General features: G+C 37.3%; 1 protein-coding gene across 1 annotated transcript in view; it reads right to left on the reverse strand.

The window, feature by feature from the left end:
- The window catches only part of CUNH11orf53 (chromosome unknown C11orf53 homolog), a 52,139-nt gene that overhangs the window by 9,850 nt on the left and 18,616 nt on the right, over window positions 1-23,673 (reverse strand). Inside the window, exons 3-5 of the mRNA XM_015590095.1 lie at window positions 22,425-22,539; window positions 15,618-15,727; window positions 13,861-13,993 (exon numbers count right to left, since the gene is read on the reverse strand). Coding sequence (XP_015445581.1) covers window positions 13,861-13,993; window positions 15,618-15,727; window positions 22,425-22,539 — 358 coding nt within the window. The remainder of the gene's footprint in view (window positions 1-13,860; window positions 13,994-15,617; window positions 15,728-22,424; window positions 22,540-23,673) is intronic.

Here is a 23,673-nt window from a genome sequence, read left to right on the forward strand (position 1 = left end):
TCTATCTATCTATCTATCTATCTATCTATCTATCTATCATCTATCTACCTATCTGTCAGTCTATTTCCTTAGTTTTTCAATGGATATTCTATTTTAGGGAGTCATTTTTATTGAAGTATAATTTAAATATAAATTCACTAATATTAAGTGTATAATTTAATGCATGACAAATTTGACAAATTCCTGTGACCCACCATCAAAAATCATGATATAAAACATTTCCATAAAATTAATTATTTGTAACTATAATTAATGCTATACAATAGCATTCTCTGTGGTGGCCTGGAAAATACTTAGATGGATAAATATAAAAAGCAATGGTAATACATCACTTCAGTGAGATCTTACAGAATATAGAAGAGTTCTAAAGGGCCTGTGTTGGGATTGGGAAGGATTTCACTGGACGGATTTCAGAGCTGGTATTTACTCCCCCATCTCATTCCCAGATTTTATGGGTTGAGAAAGAATAGACTAAAACATGAGCCTTCAGCAGAAGCACTAGTTGTCATTGCTCATGTGACGAGAAAACTCACATTCCTTTCTTTCTTGTTCAAGATATTATACTCACACAATTGCCTCTTACCATATGAATCCTCCAGAAATAATATTTAAATTAATATTGAAGAGCCTATAACTTTTGACCAAGTGAGATGGTATATAATTTTTATTTTGCATACTGCAAACAACAGGATCCTGCAATGCCAGGTAGACAAATTTAGAGGTTTATATTTGAATGAAATTTGCCAGTCTGCAACTTCCTGTAGCTAACACAACAGCTTCACAGCTGCCCCAAAAGCCCCTTCATGAAAATGAGTTAATTTGAACTAATAGGTCACCAAGGTTGTAAAGTGATAAGAGTTTCCCTGAGTACATTTGTAGTCATTTTTATGACCTCATAACATCTTTAAGTGTCAAGCTGGTTGAAGGAATATATTGAAATGTACTAAGAAAGAGATCTCTGACTAGCATACGATTTTTCACACTGCTATATAATATATTTTTAAAATTCTGATTGTATAGTTTAGAAAGCATCTCTTTAAACTTAAAGATATTGCTATTAATGCTTAAGTAATAATAATCATAACCACTTGTGAATAGCTGGGGTCCCTTTTCAAGGAATTCATAGTATTTTATGAATTTAATTTCTCATTTTCATTATATCTATGGTTAAGAGAGAAGTGGAAGTGATAATATTATACTGAACATTCTAAAAATCATGATTTAATATCTGAATTTAGACCTACCATGGGTCATATGATTTTCCTCCAACTCTGAAATGAATGCAAAGTTAATGCTGGATGTAACACAGTTAGCCTTTACATGTACCCATGTGAGGTTGAAATAATGTGTTCTTTAAGAAGAAAATGGGCAAAGGGAATTAGATGTCTTAGTTAATGTGACAAGTACGTAGTAGAACCAGGGGCATTCTGACTAGAGTGAAATCATATATAGTAACTAAACTATACCAAGCCGTTCTAATAAATCTTACTAGTTTTGCAAAGTTCGAAACAAGTTTTGATTTCTGGACCACTTATCTGAGTTACATAGTAATTTAATCATAATTAGGAAAATCCCCCATAATGAATAGGAACTACAGTTATAATATCTACCATGTGCCAGGCGTTTTATATAATATTATCTTGTTATAAAGTAGTTATTATCATCTCAGGTGTACAAAAGAGGAAAGCACAGAGAAGTTAAATAATGTGTCCCAAATCACCCATCTAGTAAATTACAAAACTAGGATTTAAACCCAATCTCTATCACTCCCAAATTTATGCTCCCTCAACCTCGCAATGACATAACAAACAGGTTCTCTGTAGTATTCTTTACATCAATCCACAGATATTTACTGGGCACCTCTGATGTGCAAGGCACAGTGCTGAATGTTGCAGGTGCTAGAAAGAATGCAACCAAACAGCTTAGGTTAGGATCTATTTAGGGACACAAGCCATTTATGGTAGATTAAATATGACTACAATTTCTTTGCAGCTCCTCCCATCAAGAAGTGGAGTTTATACCTCTATCCCTTGAATCTGAGATTGTTTTGTGACCTGCTTTGATTAATAGAATGTGGCAGAAATGATGCTAGTTAAGTTTCAGAGTCTAGGCTTCAAGAGGATTTGCAGTTTCTACCTTTGCTTGTTTTAAATGCTGCCTTACAATGTCTTCTTAAGAAAGCCAGTATAGCCTCGTGGAGGATGAAGGAACATGTGAAAGTGAATCCAGGCACTCTTGATGACAGCTAGCACCAACTGTCAGACATGTGAAGGAGCTTTCTTAGACTTTCCTGCATGGCTGAATCTCCAGCTAAATGCAACTACATAAGTGAGCTCTGGGGAAACCAGCAGAGAAATTCCCAGCCAACCCACAGACTTGTGAGAAATCCTAAATCATTATTACCAATTGCTAAGGTTTGGATGGGTTCTTATGCAAGTAGCTCATGGTACAGAACAGGATGTGCCTAGTTTTCAGGTGCATGATCTGTGCTCTGCATACTCTAGAAGCCAGAAAAAGGGGAAATCACTGTGCTGAGGATTTGGACATGAAGGATAAGAGGATGCAGAGAGGAGAAAGGAAGCCCCAGATGCAAGGAATTTTGTGAACCAAGCACAGAGGTGGGAAAGCACATCTACTACTTATTCTTCAAGGAATAATAAACAAATTGGTTTTTCAGGAGCAAAAGTTTCATTTAATTGATTAAATAAAACTGTATTTAATCATTTTATTAAACTAGCTAATAAAAGTTTTAAGAGAATTCAGGGGTTTTAGGAGGCTAGCAGGTGACATTTATTTGTGTGCCTACTATTTATCAGGATTGTGGTAATTTCCAGAAATATAAAGAGGAGTAAGGCATGGGTTTTGTTCTTAGGGAGCACATGGTTTCATAAGGAACACAGTTGCATGCATATATATATAATGTAATTGGTGCAATGATAAAGATAAGGGTTGAGAGGAATAGCATTTCGTGAATACCTACTTCATGCCAGACTCTGTGTCAGGCACTTTACATATATTAGTGTGTGTTTCATAATTTTTAAGCAACAATTACCATTTATGTGCTTTATGTGCTTTGCACTGTGCTAAAATAATTTACATGCGTTATCTCATTAAATCTTTACCATTAGCCACTGATTGTTTTAAGCTATTATTGCTAGATTATAGATTGGGAAACTAATAGACAGTATAAAGGACTTGTCCAATGTCATCAGGCTAGTAAGTGACATAGGCTGGATTCTAATCTAAATCTACTGCAACCATGATTTAGTGTAGGTAGGGGTAAGGATGAGAGTAGACATGGAGGTGAGTTGCTGTCTTGAAGGAAGGTGACTAAACACATCATACCGTAGGCAATATCTGAGTCCAGTTTTGAAGAATGAGAGGAAATCAATAAGCAGATAGGCTAAAGGGTATTGTAGTTGGGTAGCAAAGTAAGGCTTGAATGTGTGGACAGCATGTCACAGACATGGAATGTGTGCCGGAATTGTGCAAAAACAGAAAAACTAGAGAAGCTGGAGGAGGGTGTGGGAGCCAGGTTATAATAAAACTTTTTGAGCCATGCTAAGGAGCTTGGTCTTCGTCCAGGCCATGGTCCTTTAGAAGTTTCTTAGCAGTGTAGACATGGTGAAAGTGGCATTCTAGGTAATTTAATCTAGTGCTGAAAATGGTGGGTCAGGAATGGTTGGTGAGGTCAGTGTCTGGGCTATTGTAGTTGTACAGAGATTCAGTGATGGGAGTGTGATGAGCTCTCGGTTGGGGTGGGGTTTTAGGCGGCTAGCAGATGACATATATATTCACCTCTTTTTGGCTTTGTTTCAGAGCCTGGCATGGGCTGTTACTTGCCCTGTGGGTGCTGATGGCTATTAGCCACCTGTCCCACTTGTACCAATTCTCAGAGCTCTTTCTCTCTTTTCTTCTTTACTGCCAACTGCCCCGCTGATATCTGTGTAAAGAGGAGGCTAGCGGGTCTTCCTCATACTTCCCCATTTACAAAGAAAAAACCCAGCATTCTTAAATAATTTAATAGTACATTGTATAGGTCCAATCCTAAGGCCAATAAGAATTTATGAGGAAGGAATATTGAAACATATATTCTTGAAAACTTTTATTTATTTTGTGTTTATAAAGCCTTAATTATAGGGTATTTGTATCACAAAGAAAGAGCTCATCTGGTTTCCTGCCCCTTGTTTTCATTATCACTAGCCTCAGGCAGCAGGAGGTACTATGGAGAGTAAAAAAGATTAAGTGATTTGCTTAAGGCCTTCACATGTATAGGGGTAAAATGAACACTAAAAGACTTGTTTAAGTTCTTTCTTGGGAGAGGGAATTTACCATGAAAACATTAATTTATGCATTTGTAATAGTGCATAAAAATAGATTTTGATGTTTATTAACTTGGTGCAACAACTTAATTTCTTTCTAATTTAAAGTTATAGTAAAATTCTGGAAAATTGTACACTACCCTCAGTGTGGCGACCTCTGGGAAGTAGGGGGAGATGGGTGAGAGCAGGGGAGGTTGGTAGACTTCCATTTTTGCTTTATGCTCTTTCATTCTGTTTGAAATTTTACCATGCGTTGCTTTTGTGATTAAAACAACTAGCTAATAAAAATTAAAAAAAAAAAATAGAATTTAGGTCTTAAATCTATATTGTAAATCTCAACTTAAAGAAAAACACTACAATTCCAAGTGTCTTAAATTTCTGTTATATGAACTATTTTATGTCCTTTGGAAAACTAACATGGTTGCGGAATTCCAACTTTCTAACAGTTTTTTTGAAATTTTACTATTAAAATTACTCTCCTGCTTGGCATAAAATTATGCCCATGCTGTCTCTGTGAGGAAGTGATTTCTGTTGCCTAAGTTCCAAAATGAAACATTTTTTTTTAACTTCTGGATCTTGGTGTGTTTTTTAAATGCTTTTTGTATTTATGTAGCTAAGTTAGAACAACAGGAACCACTGGGTACAGGTTGATAAGTATACACTTTGGCTAGAACAGAATCTGCAGAATTTCAGCCCTGTCAGGTGGACTTCCTGTGGCTGTTGTGCTGCAAAACTTGATTATTTTTGCAAGATGTGTGAAAGAATTTACAATCAGGAAATATTTTAAATTTCATGACATTTTAAAAAACGACAGAACCAATAGAACAGCTGAAAAAATAAGCTGTTTGCACAAGGTTCACCTTTATTATTATTTTTTTAAAAAAATTCTGCAATTGTGAAGGAGCAGGTGGTTGGGTGGAGAACATAGAAAGCCTTGGAAATGTGGTTCAGTTCTCTAAACAGGGCAGGACAGTGGTCTAATTAAAGTCAGACAATGGGCCATTTTGAAAGCCTTAGATAAAACATTCATTCAAATGAATGCGAAGGATATAATGTGTACCTCTGTATTCAAACATTGGCATTCTGAGTTTACAAGGCATTGCCTGCTCAGAAAATGTTTTTTCTTTTTTAATTCTTTCTGGGCTCATGAAGCGGGTTAGTTGGCAACATTAACAAGCAATATGCAAAGCACTGTGCTATGAGAGTGAGCAAAAATGTATACCAGGGTAGTTACTGATTCCCTTTATCAATAACCTTGCAAACATTACAAATAAGTGGATCCTTCTGCTGGCAATTCAGAAAAAGCAGGAAGGACAAATGAGATGTACTTATTAAAGAAAAAATTATCATTTTCCTAAGAGATTTAATAATCAAACACAAAGATAACAGGTGCTCTAAAAATAAGAAAAATTAAAAATAGTATAAGAGAATTAAACACTGTCAAAGCAGGGAGAAATATACTGGGCCATCTGATGACCATTTGCTATGCCCAGGCAAATGTGAAAATCTTAATAAAGCTGGAACACATTGTAGGATGGGTTCATTTTATGGGTATTGAAGAGATGAAAAATAGTTTTTATGGTAAGTCTTAAAAAATCAGAGGAGAGTATGAATATTTCTCATGGTAACAGTGGTACAGACTTTTTTATACTCGTATGTCTTCAGAGATGGCTCTGCCCAAAGCTGACCCTTCTAACCATGGATTCAATATATCATATAAGTACTCTGTTTTCAGATTTGATAATACAATGATGGCTGAAACAGTTGTGATTTTGTTCTTGAATTTATGTATGGATAACTCCCTAAATTTAAGACATAGATAATCATTTTGTCTTCTTATTTACATTCTGCTTCTTTCTTCTTTTGACCTTTTTTACTGTTTAGTGCCACCATTAGAATACCAAAGAGAAATAGCACAACATATAAATTGTCCAAGTTTTAGCAGAGTTTGGAGGGTGTAGCTTGGTAAAAGTTAAATTTCATTATTAGTAAATTCTTCCAAAAGTCTTTTATATGAAATACTAAAAATTGGCTTAGTACTTAAATATGAAATACTAAAAATTGAAGTCATTGGTGGTCCCCCTTGTCCCATCTTTTCTCATACTTTCATAAGAAGGTAAGAGCATGAGAAACTTACCCTCCCTTTTACTTAGTGGCCATTATATTTATTAAAAATATACATACTATTCTTTACTGTGTAAACTATGAGAGAATGCCGGACACCATAGAGGTTGGGAGAGCATCTAAGAGGTGGATCACCAGAGATAGTGGGTCGACTGAGTTGGTCAGCTCTATGTTTTATTGGGCTCAGTGATGTTATGGTTTCCGCCTTCTGAAACCATAACAGAGAAGTGGTTATGGGAGAAGTGGCATTCTACATCCAGTCCCAGGAGTGAGCCATGGGATATCAGCCTTCAGGTCAGCTTTACAATATATTTCATCAAAAGGCATAGCAGGCGAGTGAGGTTCAGGCAAGAAGAAAAGTTCAGCCTGGAATGGGTTGGGTGAGATGGGCCCGAGAGAGCTCTGGAAAAGCAGCAAAAAGGCTTTTGCAAGGTCTATATGGTACATTTTCCTCTTTTACAGAGAAGGCCAGGTGCCATGGAGAGTCTGAGAGACCAGGGGGTCCAGGAGTGGTGGGGAATGACAGAGAGGAACTATATTCTGGAAGCAGTTTTGGGACAAAACTAGAGGAAGGTTCTAGAAGGGAATAAAGAACTTCTTGCGTCCAGATATCTGGTTTCATAGAAAAGAAAGGTTTTGGTTTTGATTTGAGCTGTGCGTGGCATCATCGGAGCAGTCTACAGAATCATTGCAAGGAGACAGACATGAATTGGAGAGGAGCAAAAGTCATGCTTGGGGCCCAACATCATGTATGGAGTATGAAGGTAGGATGAGCACTGAGCAGAGGACCTGAACAAAGCGGTTGTTCCAAAACCAGTCCTTACTTAGACCAGAAATATAGATTTAAGAAGGCACCACATTGGGTAAAATAAAGACCTTGGAGTCCAAAAAACCTGGGTCCAAATCTAAGCTTCACTGCTTTCTATCTGAGTCTTAGTTTCCGCATCTGATAAATAGATGAGTACCACCCTCTTAAGGTGGTTGAGCTTTTTGTCGATAAATGAAATGTATTTAAAGTGAATAAATAACATATTTGTAAAGTCCCTACTTAGGAGCCTAGCAGTAAATGACAGCTATTATTATTTAAAATTCTTATTTGTCTCAGAGATTGAGCTGATGGAAGGAGACCCAGGCCTACAAGTCACTTCAACTGTCCCACCCATGCCAATCTTTGACTAGATATTAAGTTTAGTGTCACAACATTTGCACGCCATGTAATTGTTTTTGTGCTTTATGTGATTTTTCCCTATTTCCCTTGCAAATTCCACCTCAAAACTCTAGTTGAACTAGAGGAGAAGGAATTTATATTTCTCAGAAGAAAGAGAGGTTTAGCTTGGCCTTGGAGGTTGGGGATAGGGATGCCAGTGGACGGCACATATTCTGAGTTCGGGTAAAGGTTATCAAATCAGGAAGAGTAAAAGCTGTACCCACTGGGGAGAGAGGGACACATTAAAAGCGTTGTGAGTACCAGTCCCTTCCCATCTGCACTCATAAGATTATACGAACCTTTGTAATTGAGGAAATGTGGGTTTCAAAAAGTAACATTATCTTTTAAGTCAGTAAATTGGTAGCAAATCCTGATCAAAATGTTAAGACTTTTATTTCCTTCTTCCTGACATTTGAAGTTGGAATTTTCATAAAACAGTAGCCCATGATGGGTGAATACAGTACTCCATTTGTTATCCAAGATTGGTTAAGTCTTTGGATGTTTATAACTGCAGAATGAGAGCAGCAGAATTTATCTTAATGAAATGAACCAAGATGAAGTTCAGCTCTAGCCTTCTTGTCTTACAGAATGGAGGAGGGTCACATCGCTGAGTCAGAATAAAAATAAGATTCCTGATTGTGGCTTATGTTTGTTTTATTGTTTCCTTCCTCAGAGTGAATCAATTTTTCACATCTACAAAAGTCACCCACGGCCTTTCTAGTGGTTTGACTTATTTATATTATGTTAGAATCTATAGTAATGAAAACAGGAGTATCTAACCTCCAAGGCTGATATTAAGAGCTGGCCACAATCTCGTGGGTATCTACTTTTGTGCAGCATACTTTCACTGTAACGTTTATCAAGTGCTACCATGTTTCAAGTACCATAAAAACCATAAAAGCTGCCATTTGCTGAGCACTTACAACATGCCATGTAACAGCTGTACCAGGGGCTTTATATACATTATCTCATTTCATCTTCATGACAACTCTATGGTTGTATCACTATCCCTCCGTTTACAAAAAAGGAAACTGAGGCCCAGAGAAGTGAGACCACTTTCACATGTTAAGTCAGATCCTCAGTCTGTCTAACTCCTAAATATGAGTTTTAACCCTTCTATCATACTGCTACTCTTCCTGGGATGGAGACTCCAAAAGGAATAAATGGAAACAGAAAGACATTAACTAGTTGGGAGAGAGATTAAACAGACAAACAAACAAACAAAACAAAACAAAACAAAACAAAAACAATATGCTGGAGGCTCTGGGAGTAGAGGGGAGTGTCTGGGAGACCTTAGCAGGCAAGATGAACTGAATTTTGGAGGGTCGTGTACCAGGCCAGACCTTTCAACCTTCTCTTTCACTTCACCCTGCAGACCAAATTGGACCACCCACTGTATATCACAGAGAGTGCCAGCTCTCCTTCTAGACCACTCCATGTATTCTGTTCGGACTCTATTCCTCCTCACTGCTCACCTGAGTTATTTCCTTCCTTCAAAGCTTAGCTCATAGCTCATCCTCCAAGAAGTCTCCTTCCACCTACCCTCATCCTCTATCGAACTTCCACAGTGTTCACTGATGGCCACTATCACATGTTTGGCACTTGGAGCAAAGCCATCTTTTATTTTTAATGACTTGTTTCCTGTATAATTCCTTCTCCCACAGCTGAACTGAACATTTCTTCAGGTCAGAGAATTTCTTACATCACTTTGAATTCTAATGTTCCTTGCACGCAGTCAATATTTAATAGCAATAGCATTGATTGAACATATACCATGTGCCAAGCACTTGACAAATATTAAATCTAACCCTTATGGTTAACTTGCAAGGCAGATATTATTATCTTCCTTTGACAGTAAGCTTAAGTCATTGTATAGTTGGCAAATGGCAGAGCTGGGATTTGAATTCAGGTCATCTGGATCCAGAGCCCAAACTCTTCACTGTGCTATGCTGCCTGTGTCTTAGATGATGAACTGAAGTGTTGTAAGTTCCCAGATGACAGAGTGATCGGAAACATCAGCTCAAAGATGATTCCACTTGAGTATGAATGAGTTCTCAGAGATTCAGATCTATTTTAAGTCCTAAACAGTGAAATGGGAACACTGAATAAATGAATAACAATAATTAAGAAGATAAAAGAATGGGATAAACTTTTTAAAGTTTGAGTATTAAAACTGAATACTGGAACGGGAGGGACCTAACTCTCTACTTTTGTTGATAAGGATACTGAAGCCCAGAGAGAAGAAAAGAATTGCCTGAAACCACTGATGGCCAGAAGGAGGGGCTCAAACAGATTGAGGAAGTAATTTCTCTTTTGGTGTATAAGAGCTATCTTGGATACATTTTCCAAAGCTTCAGGGAAATTAACGAAACGTTGAGTTGCTACAACGTACAGTTTCTAACTGTGTATTCTTTTCTTTTTATACTTCACAAGAAATCCAAATGCAAATCACAGATATGGACATCACAATGTTTACGCTTGGTGGTAATTGAAGTGTGCTTATGATTGGAGCCACAAAACAGCAGCTGGATATATAACTAAACAAACCTCTAACTAGCACTCCTGATAGAAAAAGAGACAGTTATTAGGGATGGAGCTAGGCAATGCACATCTGTTCCACAGTTTGTGTTTACCTACCTCTCAACAAAGATCAAACACTCTTAATTACTCTATGCCATAAAAGCGCTATGTGGCACCCATTTTCATGTTTGTGCCTCCAAAATTTCCCATCGGTAAGTACTATTGTCATACTTCTTTCTGTGCTTACAATACTTTCCTTCTAAAAATAATTAGGAAACATTTTAACCAAGATTCCCAGCTGACAATATGGCCTTATCTTATGTGTCCTTGATGTGGAGATTTGAGCAGCTAATTTATAGATGGGGATGTAGGAAAATATGGAAAAAGAAAATAATTGTAAGTAATTGTGATCTGAAAAGCAAACACTTGATGTTGGTATAAAAGAATCATGCCAAGTGGAAATAGTTAAATTTTGGACTATAGATGTATAATATGTATAATTCAAGATTAATATAATCCAAATAATTTTCCCACTTGGGATATATCTCCTCAACATTTTCATCAGTTCAGATCTTTCAAAACAACCAGAAATCTTCACCAATTTTTCCTCATGTTTATGTATAATATTAACTCAAAATAACTTTCATAGCTACTTTCTTATTGTTCCTCACTATAGCTTTTTGATGAATGAGCAGATCAGGATAGCTATCAGCATGTCCATAAACAAAAAAAATAGGTTGAGCACTAGACCTCTATTTCCAGGCTAATTCTAAATCTCCCCAAACTGCATTGTACCACTCCTCCCCTATTCCACTATGCAATTTTAATGCCAAAATGATTTTCATTTCCTACTCAGCAAGTTTAAAAACTTTTTCCTTTCATGCTAGCTACTGTATATTCAATGATTATATGTGAATCTTAATGATAGCTTAAGAGAAACTTGATTAGAAAACTCAGTAGCCTGAAAATCGTTCATTGAATTTCAAAGCAAAATGGAAAACTGGTTATTGAAAGCAATAAGTTATTAGGCTTATTGCTTCTTCTTGTAATTCTCATTTTTCCTTTACTATAGATAATTAAGAGTTCATTCAATTTTATGACGTTATTAAAATTTCTCAATGATTAGCTTTTTTGGGGAACTCAATTGAAGTAGTGTAATTGAAAAAAAAAGGCAACATAAATCTACATCGAAAGACCAATTATATATTTTTTGGTACTAGAGATTGGAGAATAGCTCATATTTAAATATTCTGGCAGAAAATCTTGTAGCACAATAAAGAATAATAGAAAAATGTGAGAAAGAAAGAGAAAAGCCATTATTTAAAAACAGATATCCACCATAATAGTGTGAAACCACAGGATTATGACTACAATGTACAGAAGTAGGTTTAAGTTGTCTTTGGTGAAAGTCTTTTTTGATGTGAGGGATTTTTCTCCCTTTGATTCCTACTGCAAAGATGTGAAAAACATTTCATGGTATCAAAAACAGATGTTCTTGTGGTAAAGATGGATCAACACGGCCTGTGCAAACTTATCACACTGTTGCCACAAAAAGCAGAGCAGCAATTTGGACACCAAATAGGCGCTTCCTAAAAGATACTTATTCAGGGGGATTTAGTTTTTATAATATATGTTTTTATGACCTACGGCTGCTTTAACAAATTACCGCAAACTGGATGACTTAAAAAGACCAAAACTTATTCTTTCATAGTTCTGGATGCCAGAAGATCACATCAGACTGTTGGCAGGGCTGCGCTCCCTATGGGACTCCAAGGGAGAACCCATTCTTTGCCTTTTCCAGATTTTGGTGTCTGCTTGCATTCCCTGACTTGTGGCTGCATGACTCCAACCTCTACTGTAATTACATTGCCTCTTTTGCTTTTGTGTGTTTCCTTCTGTGTGTGTGTGTCTCTCTCAAACTCTCTCTTACAAGGATACAGTGATTGCATTTAGGGTCCACCCAGATAATCCAAGATAAGTATGTCCTTTCAAGATCCTTAACTTAATCACATATTTTGCCACATAAGGCAATATTCACAGGGTCCATGGATTTGACATGGGATATTTGGGGGTCTATTTTTTGGCCTAGCACAATATATATGGTAGAATTGCATGGTAGGGTCTCCAGTCTTCTCAAGTTAGCCTTTGACTGGTTATTCTCTATGTTGTCAGTAGCAAATTTTGAATATGCCTAAGGATGGATTGCCTATCTGAAATGATCTAAGATATCCAAGTCACTGTCACTTAGTATATTAGAATGAAAAATAGGTAGCTTCAGTATCACCCATGCAATTAGAGCCCCAAATGCCTGCCAGTAATGTGACTTTTCATGATTCTTGTTCACTGGGTTGCATTTGCAACAGGAACAGTAATAGGTCATAGAAAATGGATGGTTAGTGAATACAATATCTTTCTTGGGATATATGGATATTCTAGAATAGTGGTTGAGAAGATGAAACATGAGCGGGTAGACAGTAAAGTCAATTCATGGAAATACCTAATGTTCAAATAACCACATTTCAAGTTTATATGCATTTAATTACCCGAATTTAAAAGGTCATTGAAGTGAGGATGAGAGTAAGACACCAGTGTTGAGATGTTCCTACAGCCTATGCACTTGATGCCTGAGAATAAATGCCATAGTTAGAGCTGGTTTGCACCTTTCTAGTCCTAGGAGTTCTTTCTACATAATATATTTTCTGTTTTGATTTTCTTTGTTTGCATGTGCTATGGTCTGAATGTTTGTGTTCTCCCCAAATTTATATGCTGAAATTCTAATGCCTAATGAGATGGTATTAGGAGGTGGGGCTTTTGGGAGGTGATTAGGTCATGAAGGCAGAGCCTTCATAAGTAAGATTAGTGCCTTAATAAAAGAGACGCCAGAGAGCTCCCTGGGCCCTTTCACCATGTGAGGATACAACGAGAAATCTGCAACCCGGATGGGGACCTTTGCCAGAGTGCGACCATGCTGGCACCCTGGTCTCAGACTTCCAGCCTCCAAGACCGTGAAAAATGTTTGCTGTTTATAAGCTACCCAGTTTGTGGTATTTTGTTATAGCAGCTCAAAGGGATGAAGAGAGGATGAATGAGAGATTTTTCTACTCTCTTCCATATTTATCTCCCCCTTTAAAAGGAATATGGAATTAGAAGTCAGAAAATCTGCCACTTGCTAACGGTGCAGCTTGAAAACAATCGCTTCTGGACCGTGAAAAACGTTTGCTATTTATAAGCTACCCAGTTTGTGGTATTTTGTTATAGCAGCTCAAAGGGATGAAGAGAGGATGAATGAGAGATTTTTCTACTCTCTTCCATATTTATCTCCCCCTTTAAAAGGAATATGGAATTAGAAGTCAGAAAATCTGCCACTTGCTAACGGTGCAGCTTGAAAACAATCGCTTCTGTTCTCAACTTTTTAATCGATAGAATGAGAAACCATGTAAATATCGATCTCACAGGATTAGTGTGTCTATCAAATGAAATAACACACAAGGAATTGTACTTTAAACTGTCCTTATGTAGATAGTATTACAATCTTTAAATAACATGGCCATGTTGCGTGGTTTTTTGTCTTTAGCATTCAGTATAGTGCTTGGCTATATAGTCTTGTGTTTTTTAAATGTGTATTTTTTCTTTCTACCAGGTAATTTGGCATAGACTATGTACTACACATTTCTTGTAGTCACTTACACGATAATACTTTCACTGTCACTGGGCCAATGGCAATAGTTCGACAAATTCTTATCTGGGCAGAGATAGGAACCTTGGCTGTGGTGTGAGAGACTTGGATGCTTGCTCTTTGCTCGATGGTAAAGTTCTCAAACTATAAGGTGTAAAGAGTCACCCAAAGGAGCTTGTTAACAATGTCCATTTCTTGGCTCCAACCCAATAACTTTGTTAGTAGACAAGACAGGGACCAGGAATCTGCATTTAAAAATTAAATCAAATAATATAGCTTGTTATTATGTTTATATTGTTATATCTCAAAAAAAGAAAAAAGAAAATGCACTATCAAAAAAAGAAAAAAGAAAATGCACTATTTGGCAGTCACAGATCTTGAACAAGAAGTCATGTTAGGTAATTTTTTAAAGAAAAATATGTTCATATCCACCATTTGGATATATGCCTTCTTGTCTTTTTATGTAACTCTGTCAGGTATAGGGCCTTATCGTTCATTTATTGGCATTGATCACAATGCCAAGGAGAGAGTTATACCCTTACTCACACAGGGCAGATACAATGTCCGCTCCTTGATTACGCTGGTATCCTCATTGTCACTCTTGTCTTCCCAGCTGATAATTTGTCTGGAATTTTCATCAAGTTTCACAAGTTTAGCTGCAGTTGTGGCTAAGCAATCCACATTGCTTCCATGAAGCTGTGGTTCATTTAGAGTAGACTCTGAACTCTCTCTCCACCCCCACCCCCTGATTGGTATGGATATTTTTAATACACACAAATGGTTCTGAGCAAGCACTATGAGAAACACTGCGCTAGGAGCAGACAAAGAGCCCATTATTTAGATTTCTCTTTATCAACTAAGCTCCATTTGTTGAACTAGAAGAGAGGAGATGGCTTAAAAGAAAGGGAGGCATAAAATGTGCAGCAAAAGGTGTTCTTGGATGGGAGGAAATCTAATCTTGGATCGATCCCTTAAAATATGTCCCAGAAGTTTGATTTTGGAGCAGTGTTGAATGAAAATGGTGCCAACATTCTGGGCAGACACACTGGAAGAACCAGTATCTGCTGTGCACCAGCCCTGTGCTAGGTACTGTACATGGTTGCTTCATATACTCCTGGTCACCTGCTCTCATGCACCCAGCCCCAGCCATGCCTGACAGATGCCAGACATTCCTATTGTTATAGTTTACCTAATAGAATAAGGATTATATACCCATACTGATAGCCAACTGCTATTTCCATTCTAGGATCATTTTTTGAAGAACTGGGTACAGCAACGTAAACATTTTAGGCACAGAGTGGTGTTATTTATTCATGAAGACACAATGGCAGATAGAAATTTTAGACTTAAGATGTCTACTAGGATTTTAAAATCTGACTTTGTGTTTTACAGAGAGGATTTTTCTAAGTTATCTTATAAGGTTTAAAATAACATGTGGACGGAAATCAGCATTATTTTCACCAGCTTAGCTTTTGTTAATTTATGACTGAGGGAAATGAAAAAGTCAGGACACGTTTTTCTTTCATTGCTACCAGCCGAAATAGCCAATAAGTTTATAGAGCTGTTGGAATGCTTGCTCACAGTTTGACAGATGTGCCATAGTGTTAATAGTAATTATATTGTTTGTGCCAGTCGAAGGAGGGCTTTGCAATTGCGAATATCAGACTCAGGATGAGAGGTTGATGTGTAAAGGGAAAAGAGAGATAACTAACCTTAACGGAGGACTTAAACCCCCAAACACTTCAGAATGTATTAAATTGAGACTTACATTAAATCTTGAGTTACTTGTCTGCCTGGATCGTTTTTCTGCCAGTAGATCTTTAACTGTGTGCTTCACTCTCACGCCTTGATACACCCGTTTGCTGTAGTCTCCTGGGACTTAAGCAAATGGAATAGTAACAATCAAATGTGGATGGAGTAATTAGGTTAACCTCTGGAAGGATATATTCAGGGCCGATAATTGTAATGCTATTTTTTGTTAGAACGAGAGACTCAAATTTGAAATGGCTTCAATAGAGATCATTTAGTCCTATCTCCTGGTCCTTGATAGAAACTCATCCAAGCTCTGCATAGGTGAAACACTATTCCACCTTCTACAAAACAAAATTTCAAAGTGTCCTCTTTTTTGTACTCTGGTTTGCCAAGGTTTATTCTAGTTATTTTTAAAATTTATGCTTTAATTGCAAGATCAGGGATTGGGTACAATTGGAAATAATGCTTCCTACTACATGATGCAAAAGTTAGATTTGCATGAATCAGGTTACAGAGTGACACTATTCCTGCTACATCATATTTCTACTGGATGTAGGTAGGCAGGTCAACTGGACTGTTTTAAAAACATTATGTTCCTAAGAAGAAAGTCACTTGTCTCTGTTTACTGTACCAATTTATATATTTCTTATTTTTGAAAACACAGTGATTTCGACATGAGGAGCTGCTGCTTTGAAACTAGGCCAAGGATACGGGAAGAGTCATTTATTCATTTAACAAATACTTATTAAGCACTTACCATTTGTACTTATCGAACATATAATAGTACAAGTTATGTGTATTATCTTATTTGATCCGTTTTACAGATGAAGAAACTGATGTCTGGGGCTACGTTATTTGCCAAGGTCTCAAAGCAGACTTAATAGCTGGAATCCCGACTTGGGTCAAATTATAGCCCTAACGACCAGAAAAAAACTTGCTCTTTTTATCCTGAGGAAATTACAGAGAGAGAACAGACTACAGAGAAAAATATTCCCCTAAGGTTCTGAAATTGGCGACATTGCTTCTGGGGTAATGACTTCCTTGTCATTGGGGCTGGTCAAAGACAGGAGAACCTTTTGTTTAGATTATTATAAAGGATTAAGCACTGAATTAGTAGTTGAACTAGAGGAAGTATAAGGTACTTTCTAACTCTGAAATTGTCGTTCTGTAGAAGGTTGGATGGTTTCAATTCATTGAGGTGTTGCTGGCTTACCAGCATTTTCAGCTGGCACGGCATTCAGCATCAGAGTGTATGGCAGAACATACTAATGTATGTGTATTAGATATATAACCAAAAATATTCTCTAATCTGGTTGAATTTGTAGACAGTCTAAGATATATTTGATTTATGAGTCAAATCTCATTACAAACAGAATGAAAAAAAAATAAAGGAAGAAACCAAACCCAAACCACAGAGTGATGCACTGGATACAAAAGGCTGCTGGGCTAGGAGTCGGTACTATACAATGCATATTAGTCACTGATTTGGGAAAACCACCATCTCTCAGCTCCATGTTCTTCATCTGTAAAATGGGTATAATAACCACTCCATAGCTGACTTCAGAGTTTTATAAGATATGTATATGAAAATGCTTTGGAAACTACCAAGTTTTATACAAAAGGCCTGTACTAAATGAAGGGGAACAAATCTAGGTTCCAAGACAACATATTATTTAATTCAAATAAAGCCACACACAGCCTGATTTCAGCAAAATAAAGTTATTTGAGTGGTCCGTTAGGTCTAATTTTGATAGGACGTGATCTATTTATCTTTTAATTAAAGAGCCTTGAAGTACTTCTTTCCAATCAGCCTTAAATTTAAAGCTTAATGATATTATATTATTTCAAAGGATTCTAAGTGTTGCTCCTAGAATTGTGTATAACGTCTTATCTTTTAGAAAAGCCTAAGTCAATATTTATTCATCGGTTATTTATTGAGTGCTTTCTGTATTAGGCATTGTGTCAGAACTACGATACAGAAAAACATGCTACCAGGTGAAGAGAAATACTTAAAAAATAATTATAATGCAAATGTGCTACGTATAAGAGAAATATGCCTAGATATTCAGAAAAACACAGAATGTGTCAATTCCTTGTTGGGGGAGAGGGAGTTAAGGAAGGCAAGGTGACACTGAGGTAAGGGGTGTGTGGTAAAGGCAAAATGGGCAGGAATGTTCAGGCATAGAGGACAGCATGGGCAAGGGCCTGGAGGCAAGAACAGAAAGAAGTGTGTGAGGGAAGATGTGGCAGGAAGTGAGCCTGGGGAAGTGAAATGAGTAGGGCTCAGTCATGAAGTTTCTTGGGTGCAAAGGAGTTTGGACTTCATCCTATCTGCACTGAGCCGTTGCAGGCTTTTAAGCATGGGAGTGATGTGGTTAAATTTGAGTTTTAGGTAGAATTTTCTGGCAGCTGTATGAAAGGTGGCCTTAAAAACCACAGGGAGATCAGGCAAGAAAATTCTATAATAATTCAGGCAAGAGGTAATGGGTCTGAGTAGTGGTGCATAGGAGGGCAAGGAGCAGACAGATTTGGAAATTATTTAGATGTGGGAGGGAAAGGAGAGGGAAGATTCAAGGGTGATTTTCGATTTTCCACCATGGAGTGGGTTTGGGACAGCAGGTCCAGAGCCATCATGTTGATGGTAATGAAATCTCTTGGGGAGTGTTTGAAAGATAGAGTCACATGATGGCACACAGAAACAATATGTGTCTGGCACATTGGAATAAACAGGCCAGGCTACTCCCAAGGGCTGAGAGGATCAATATGTTGGGAACTCTTACAACGCTGATTCCTGACACACTAGTTGGGAAGCTCTGGACTGAATGGTTAAGATGGAAGCCTGGAGAACATCCTCATTTGAAGGGTTGTCAGAGGAGCAGAGAACTCCCTATAAAGAAGAAATGATTGGAGAAGAACCAGGAAAAACCAGGGGAATAAGACATCACGGAATAAAGAGGTAGAGATTTCAAGAAAGGAAAATATGAGATGCAGCAGAATGATCCAGGGAGATAAAGACGGCAAAGCATCCATTACTTTCAATTCAGTGGTTGGAGTGTTGGGCCTTAGCAATGGCAATTTGGGAAGGATGGAGTAGCTAGAAGCTTGTTTCATGGTTCCTCTGATCTCATTTCCTAATACTCTCTCCCTTACAGATAATAAAGTTAAGGGAAGAGGTGGAGTCAGGGAGAGAAACTACTTCTTGAAGTTTGAATGAGAAAGGGAAGCAAGAAATTTGGATAATTTGGATAATTGGAGAGAACGAAAAGATCAAGGAGAGATTTGCTTATGTTTTTATATCTATATAGTTATGGGTAGAAGAGATTTGAGGATATTTAAACAGGACAGAGAAATGGACTAAAGATTTAGGACAGAAGGAGAAAATGATGGAAAGATGTCTTGAAACGGAAGCAAGAAATTAGGGTCCAAGGCACAAGTTTGCTCTCCACCTCTGAGACTAGATTAAAGAAGTGTGGGGGAGGGGTGGCCCCTGGCGGGTATACTCAGTGACTAATACACTTTCAGGGCCCCTAGAAACAGTGTGGTTTAGGAGAACACCTCAAATGCGTAATGCCCCTCAAGGCAGGGTTCAAAGCCATACAGATAAGTCAGAGTGAGAGTATACACCAGTGATCCTCTGGACCGGCAGTAACAGTATCAGCTAGAAACTTCTACATGCAGATTCTCAGGCCCTACTCCAGATGTACTGACTCAGAAACTTTAGGAGTGGGCGCCCAGCAATCCATGTTTTAATAAGCCCTCTGGGTGATATTGATGTTCTCCGAAGTCTGAGAACCACAGGTATACGTAAGAGTAAGGACTTTATAAGGTTCCTGTGGAGGTGGGGGCCAACTCTACCCAGGCATCCCTGGCTAAGCAAAAAGGGGAGCATCTGATTGATTGATGGCAGATGTGGACTTAGGTATGAGAAGGAGTTGAAGAGGTCCAGGCTGGATCCTTTGTGTGTTGGCAGACAGTCTTGGCTTCACTTTTTTCCGAAGGGCTTTTTAATTGATGATTTCAATCTGATTATCTATTTATGCTTTATGTGTATGTCAAAAAGCCTAGAGGAAATACACCTATTCTAAATAAGTTTAACAAATAACTACATTGTAATAAATAGAGAGATAAAGTTTATGAGATGGCAAATAACCAGATCAACACTTCTGAAGTTTTGTCATAAAACAATCAGTCTATGTACTAGTTGGCACCGACTTCGTGCAAAGTATAGGGCTATATGCCACAGGGGATGCAAAATAAGTTTAGAACATCTAACAGATGTCCTCAAAGAGATTTTATTTAGTGAGAAAAATAAGACATTCATATGTGAAAAGGGATGAGAAGGAAAGCGTACCCTTTGGATTGTTGATGAACGTTTTGTGGGAAAGGATGGGACTTAGGTTGGACTTAGAAAGATATGGATGGGTTGAGAGGAGGGAGAAAGGCATGGCGTGAGCAAAAGCAGAGGCAGGAAGGAACAAGGCAAGTATAGAAAGGGTAAGGAACTAGTGTAATTGTGGTGGCTTAATCAAATAAAATATTCTATGGCTAGGACAGGATCTTTGACCAGTTAGAAGTGTACATTTAAGAAATATCTTTAAAACTATGGTAATTAAAGCTATGAAAATAAAGTTCTCCAAGGAAGACTTTGTAGCAAAAGAAGACTAGAAATCTCAGCACCTGAGACTCAGGGAAAGGCTACAGTTCTGATGATCAGGGGAGGCTGGGTGGGGAGGTTGGGAGGGGAGGTTAGAAATGCAGGTATGTGATGTACCAGAGTGGCAGCATCAGGGTGATGGAGGAAAGAGGGGGTATAGAGAAAGAGGAATAACCAGTAGTGCCAAGTGTCTGGCACCTAGTAGGTGCTCATTAAATATTTGTGGAGCAAATAAATGCCTTAGAGAAATTGAGAAAAATGAAGACCCAGAAAGACCATAGGGTTTGGAAAGGTGAAGACCTTTTTCAGAACATAGGAGAGCAGTTTCATAACAGTGGAGATGAAACCCTTTCTCTGGGGGTGAGTAAACAGGGGCAGTGGGGATAAAGCATGCTCTGAAGCAGTGATACAAGAAAGCAAATACCAACATTTTACATGGCATCTAATGTGAATTAAAATAAATTTTAACTAAGCAGTGGAAACTAGTACAAATTCTTTAATCATCTGGAATATTCGTGTTTTTGAGAATTCTGAAAGTGCCTTTACCTACTCTTTCTTTTTTGGAGAGAGGACTGATATTTAGAGTTTTAAAACGTTACAAGTATTCCTACTCCCCAACATTGTTTTCCCTGTGCATTGTGTCTATTTAAAGACTCTACACCTGCATAAACCAGGAGCCGCTTAAGAGTTTTTATTCAAATACTCTCGATACAAACTTGCATTCAGATCAGTTGTTGAGAAAACAAAGACTTGTGTTTCCTGAGAGAAAGCGCAAGCAAATTTATTAGTAAGAATCAATTTGTCCTTCAGAATTTTGGGGTAAAATGTCCTGTAGTATTGAGGTTATGTATATGCAACAAACTGTCCCAGTTTGTCTTCTCCTTATTCCTATTTGCTTTGCTGAAGAATTTGGCCCATAGTAAACTTAATGGTGCTGTTGTTTTACTATCGTTTTTGAAAATTAACATTTTCTGTATCAAATCAAACTCTATATTCTGAAACTGAATACTCAAAATGTAAGTGATTCCTAAACGGTTTTTAGTTGTTAAATATCAAATACACTTACTATTTTTGATGATATTCTCTGGAATACAATTTTTGCTTTTAAATTCTGTAGAGTCTCTAAGCAGGTTCTTGTAACATAGGTAAAGGAATAAAGAGATAGTTCAAAACAAACAAAGGATAAGAAAAAACAATTCATATTTTGAATTACATCATTAGATAATGGCAGAATTAAGATAATAGATGATGTATCTCTGAATTGTAGACCCTGAAGGTACAGAATATAGGCACACTATCACTCAAGACTGGGCAGAATAAAAATCCTGAATGATGGCGTCCTGGTGGACAGCGTTCACGTTGATTCTATTTCTCTGCCTGTCAGGGAAGTACCAAGAATGAGGTCTGGACAGTCCAATGGCAATAGAGTGTGTTGGTGCACCATCTGGCTTAGTTACCGGGCCTGGTACTGTGGGTGCCCTTCTCCTCAAGCCACTAACCCAGCTCAGCCTGCCTTGCCGAGGATCAGAGACCCGTCACCGCGGAAGGCAGATACTCACTGAGGAATAAATAGCGCTAGGTCTACACTCACTAGAGACTCAGCATTTGTGGCTTCACTTCTGATCTGGGGAAAGGACAGCATTTTAGTTTTATTTTTGGGAAACCTCCAAAAGACTACAAGGAAAGGCACGTTCAGCAACTAATCTTGAAATGTGCAAAATATTAATTATTAATTAATTATTACGAAAGCTTAAACTGTAATAAAGACTGAAACTTTTAAAGAAGCGAAGCCAAATTAGTTAACCTGTTGGGATTTTGGAGAAGTGTGGTTTGCTTACACAGCAGGTATCCACAAGCCCCTCCCAATAGCCACCCCTCTCTCCCACCTTTTAAGCCTTCTAGCAGGATCCAAAAACTTAGAATTTCTGTCAATAACCAATTCGATGCTGCAGAACACAGATGCTTTTATGGCTCTTGCTGGTTTCTTAATTTTTGAGATCAGACTTTGAGGAGCTGGGGTGTTTTAAAAAATATTAATTTTTCTTTCTAGGTACTTTACAACTCATTTTTGAAACATTTCTTGTCATTATTTATTAACATTTTAAATGCCAACTTTTAAATCTCAAATTTGTTCCTAAACAAATTCTATGTTGACACTAACATATGTACCTTCAGAGTGAACAAACCGAGAAAGATCTATATATAGTTTGAATTCATGAAGTAATGGCCCAGGCTCTTCTTTATCTTGTGTATGTGGAAAGTCCTTCATCTTTAGCCTAAGAGCCTAAAGCAGGATGCATAAATATAAGATATTCAGGTTGTATGTAAATGTGAATTCTTCTCCTGCACTTTTCTTATAATTGCAGGTTAACCGACAGTTGTTACATTTAACATCAAATTGCACTATACTGGAAAAGAACATTTTAATATTCAGGTCCTCATTTGGGTTGATCTTTCAGAATAAATACCTACATAAACACTGTGCAGCAAAGCAAATCTAACAATTAGTAATTAAATGTGACTAGAATTATAAAAATGTTACCAAGAGTTCTAAAGTGTTGGTTTCTGGTCAATGTTGTTATATTTTCATATGTTCTAGTCAGAGTTAAGGATATGTCTTCTTGTCTTTTGCTTCATGTTATGACTTTATGATGTCAAAAAAAAATATTATGATTATTAAAGGTTTTTTTTTTTAAAATTTTAATAATTGACATTGACTCACCACTTTCCATTCTGAAGGGTTCTGGTGAATTTCCTTCTTAATAGTGAATGGCGTATCCTCCTTGATAAGGGATCCTGGTCTCCTGGAAAGGTCAGCCTGACGCCGATGGGAAGTCTTCTGTACATGGTAGTGATGCTTCTAAAATGACTTGCTTTAGATTTGGTTAAATGCAAATCCTTCAGTGTCCGTTTCTCTACAATTTGCATCCCTGATGTAGATTATATATGAAGGTACTTTTTCCTCCCCAAGAAGATTTTTATTCAGTAACAATGAGTTTCCATTAGGAACAAACTCTTTTAAAAGTTTATTATGGAAACAAAGAATCCATTATTGGTTTATGAATAACAGGGGCATTTTCTGTTCCTTTAATGTAGAGGTAGGTTTTAAAAAATAGTACATATGAAAAAGTCTGTATTTCCCACTAGGAAATATAGGTGCTATGCCTGTAATACTTAGATTATGGGTACGTGATTTTTAACAACTAAGCATCTTTCAGATATAGATAGAACTCTAGGATGATATTTTTATTTAGGAATAAAAATCAAAATTAGTGTCATTTTAATACAATTGGATAGTCTTTTTATTATATATTATATATAATAAAAATATATATTATAAAGTGTACAATCTTCCCACCCATCCCAAATGCTTCTGAATGGACCCTGACTGGTAAGGCCAGACCAAGCAGAGCGTTGT

Source organism: Pteropus alecto, unplaced genomic scaffold, assembly GCF_000325575.1.
Source record: "Pteropus alecto unplaced genomic scaffold, ASM32557v1 scaffold224, whole genome shotgun sequence".
Taxonomy (NCBI): domain Eukaryota; kingdom Metazoa; phylum Chordata; class Mammalia; order Chiroptera; family Pteropodidae; genus Pteropus; species Pteropus alecto.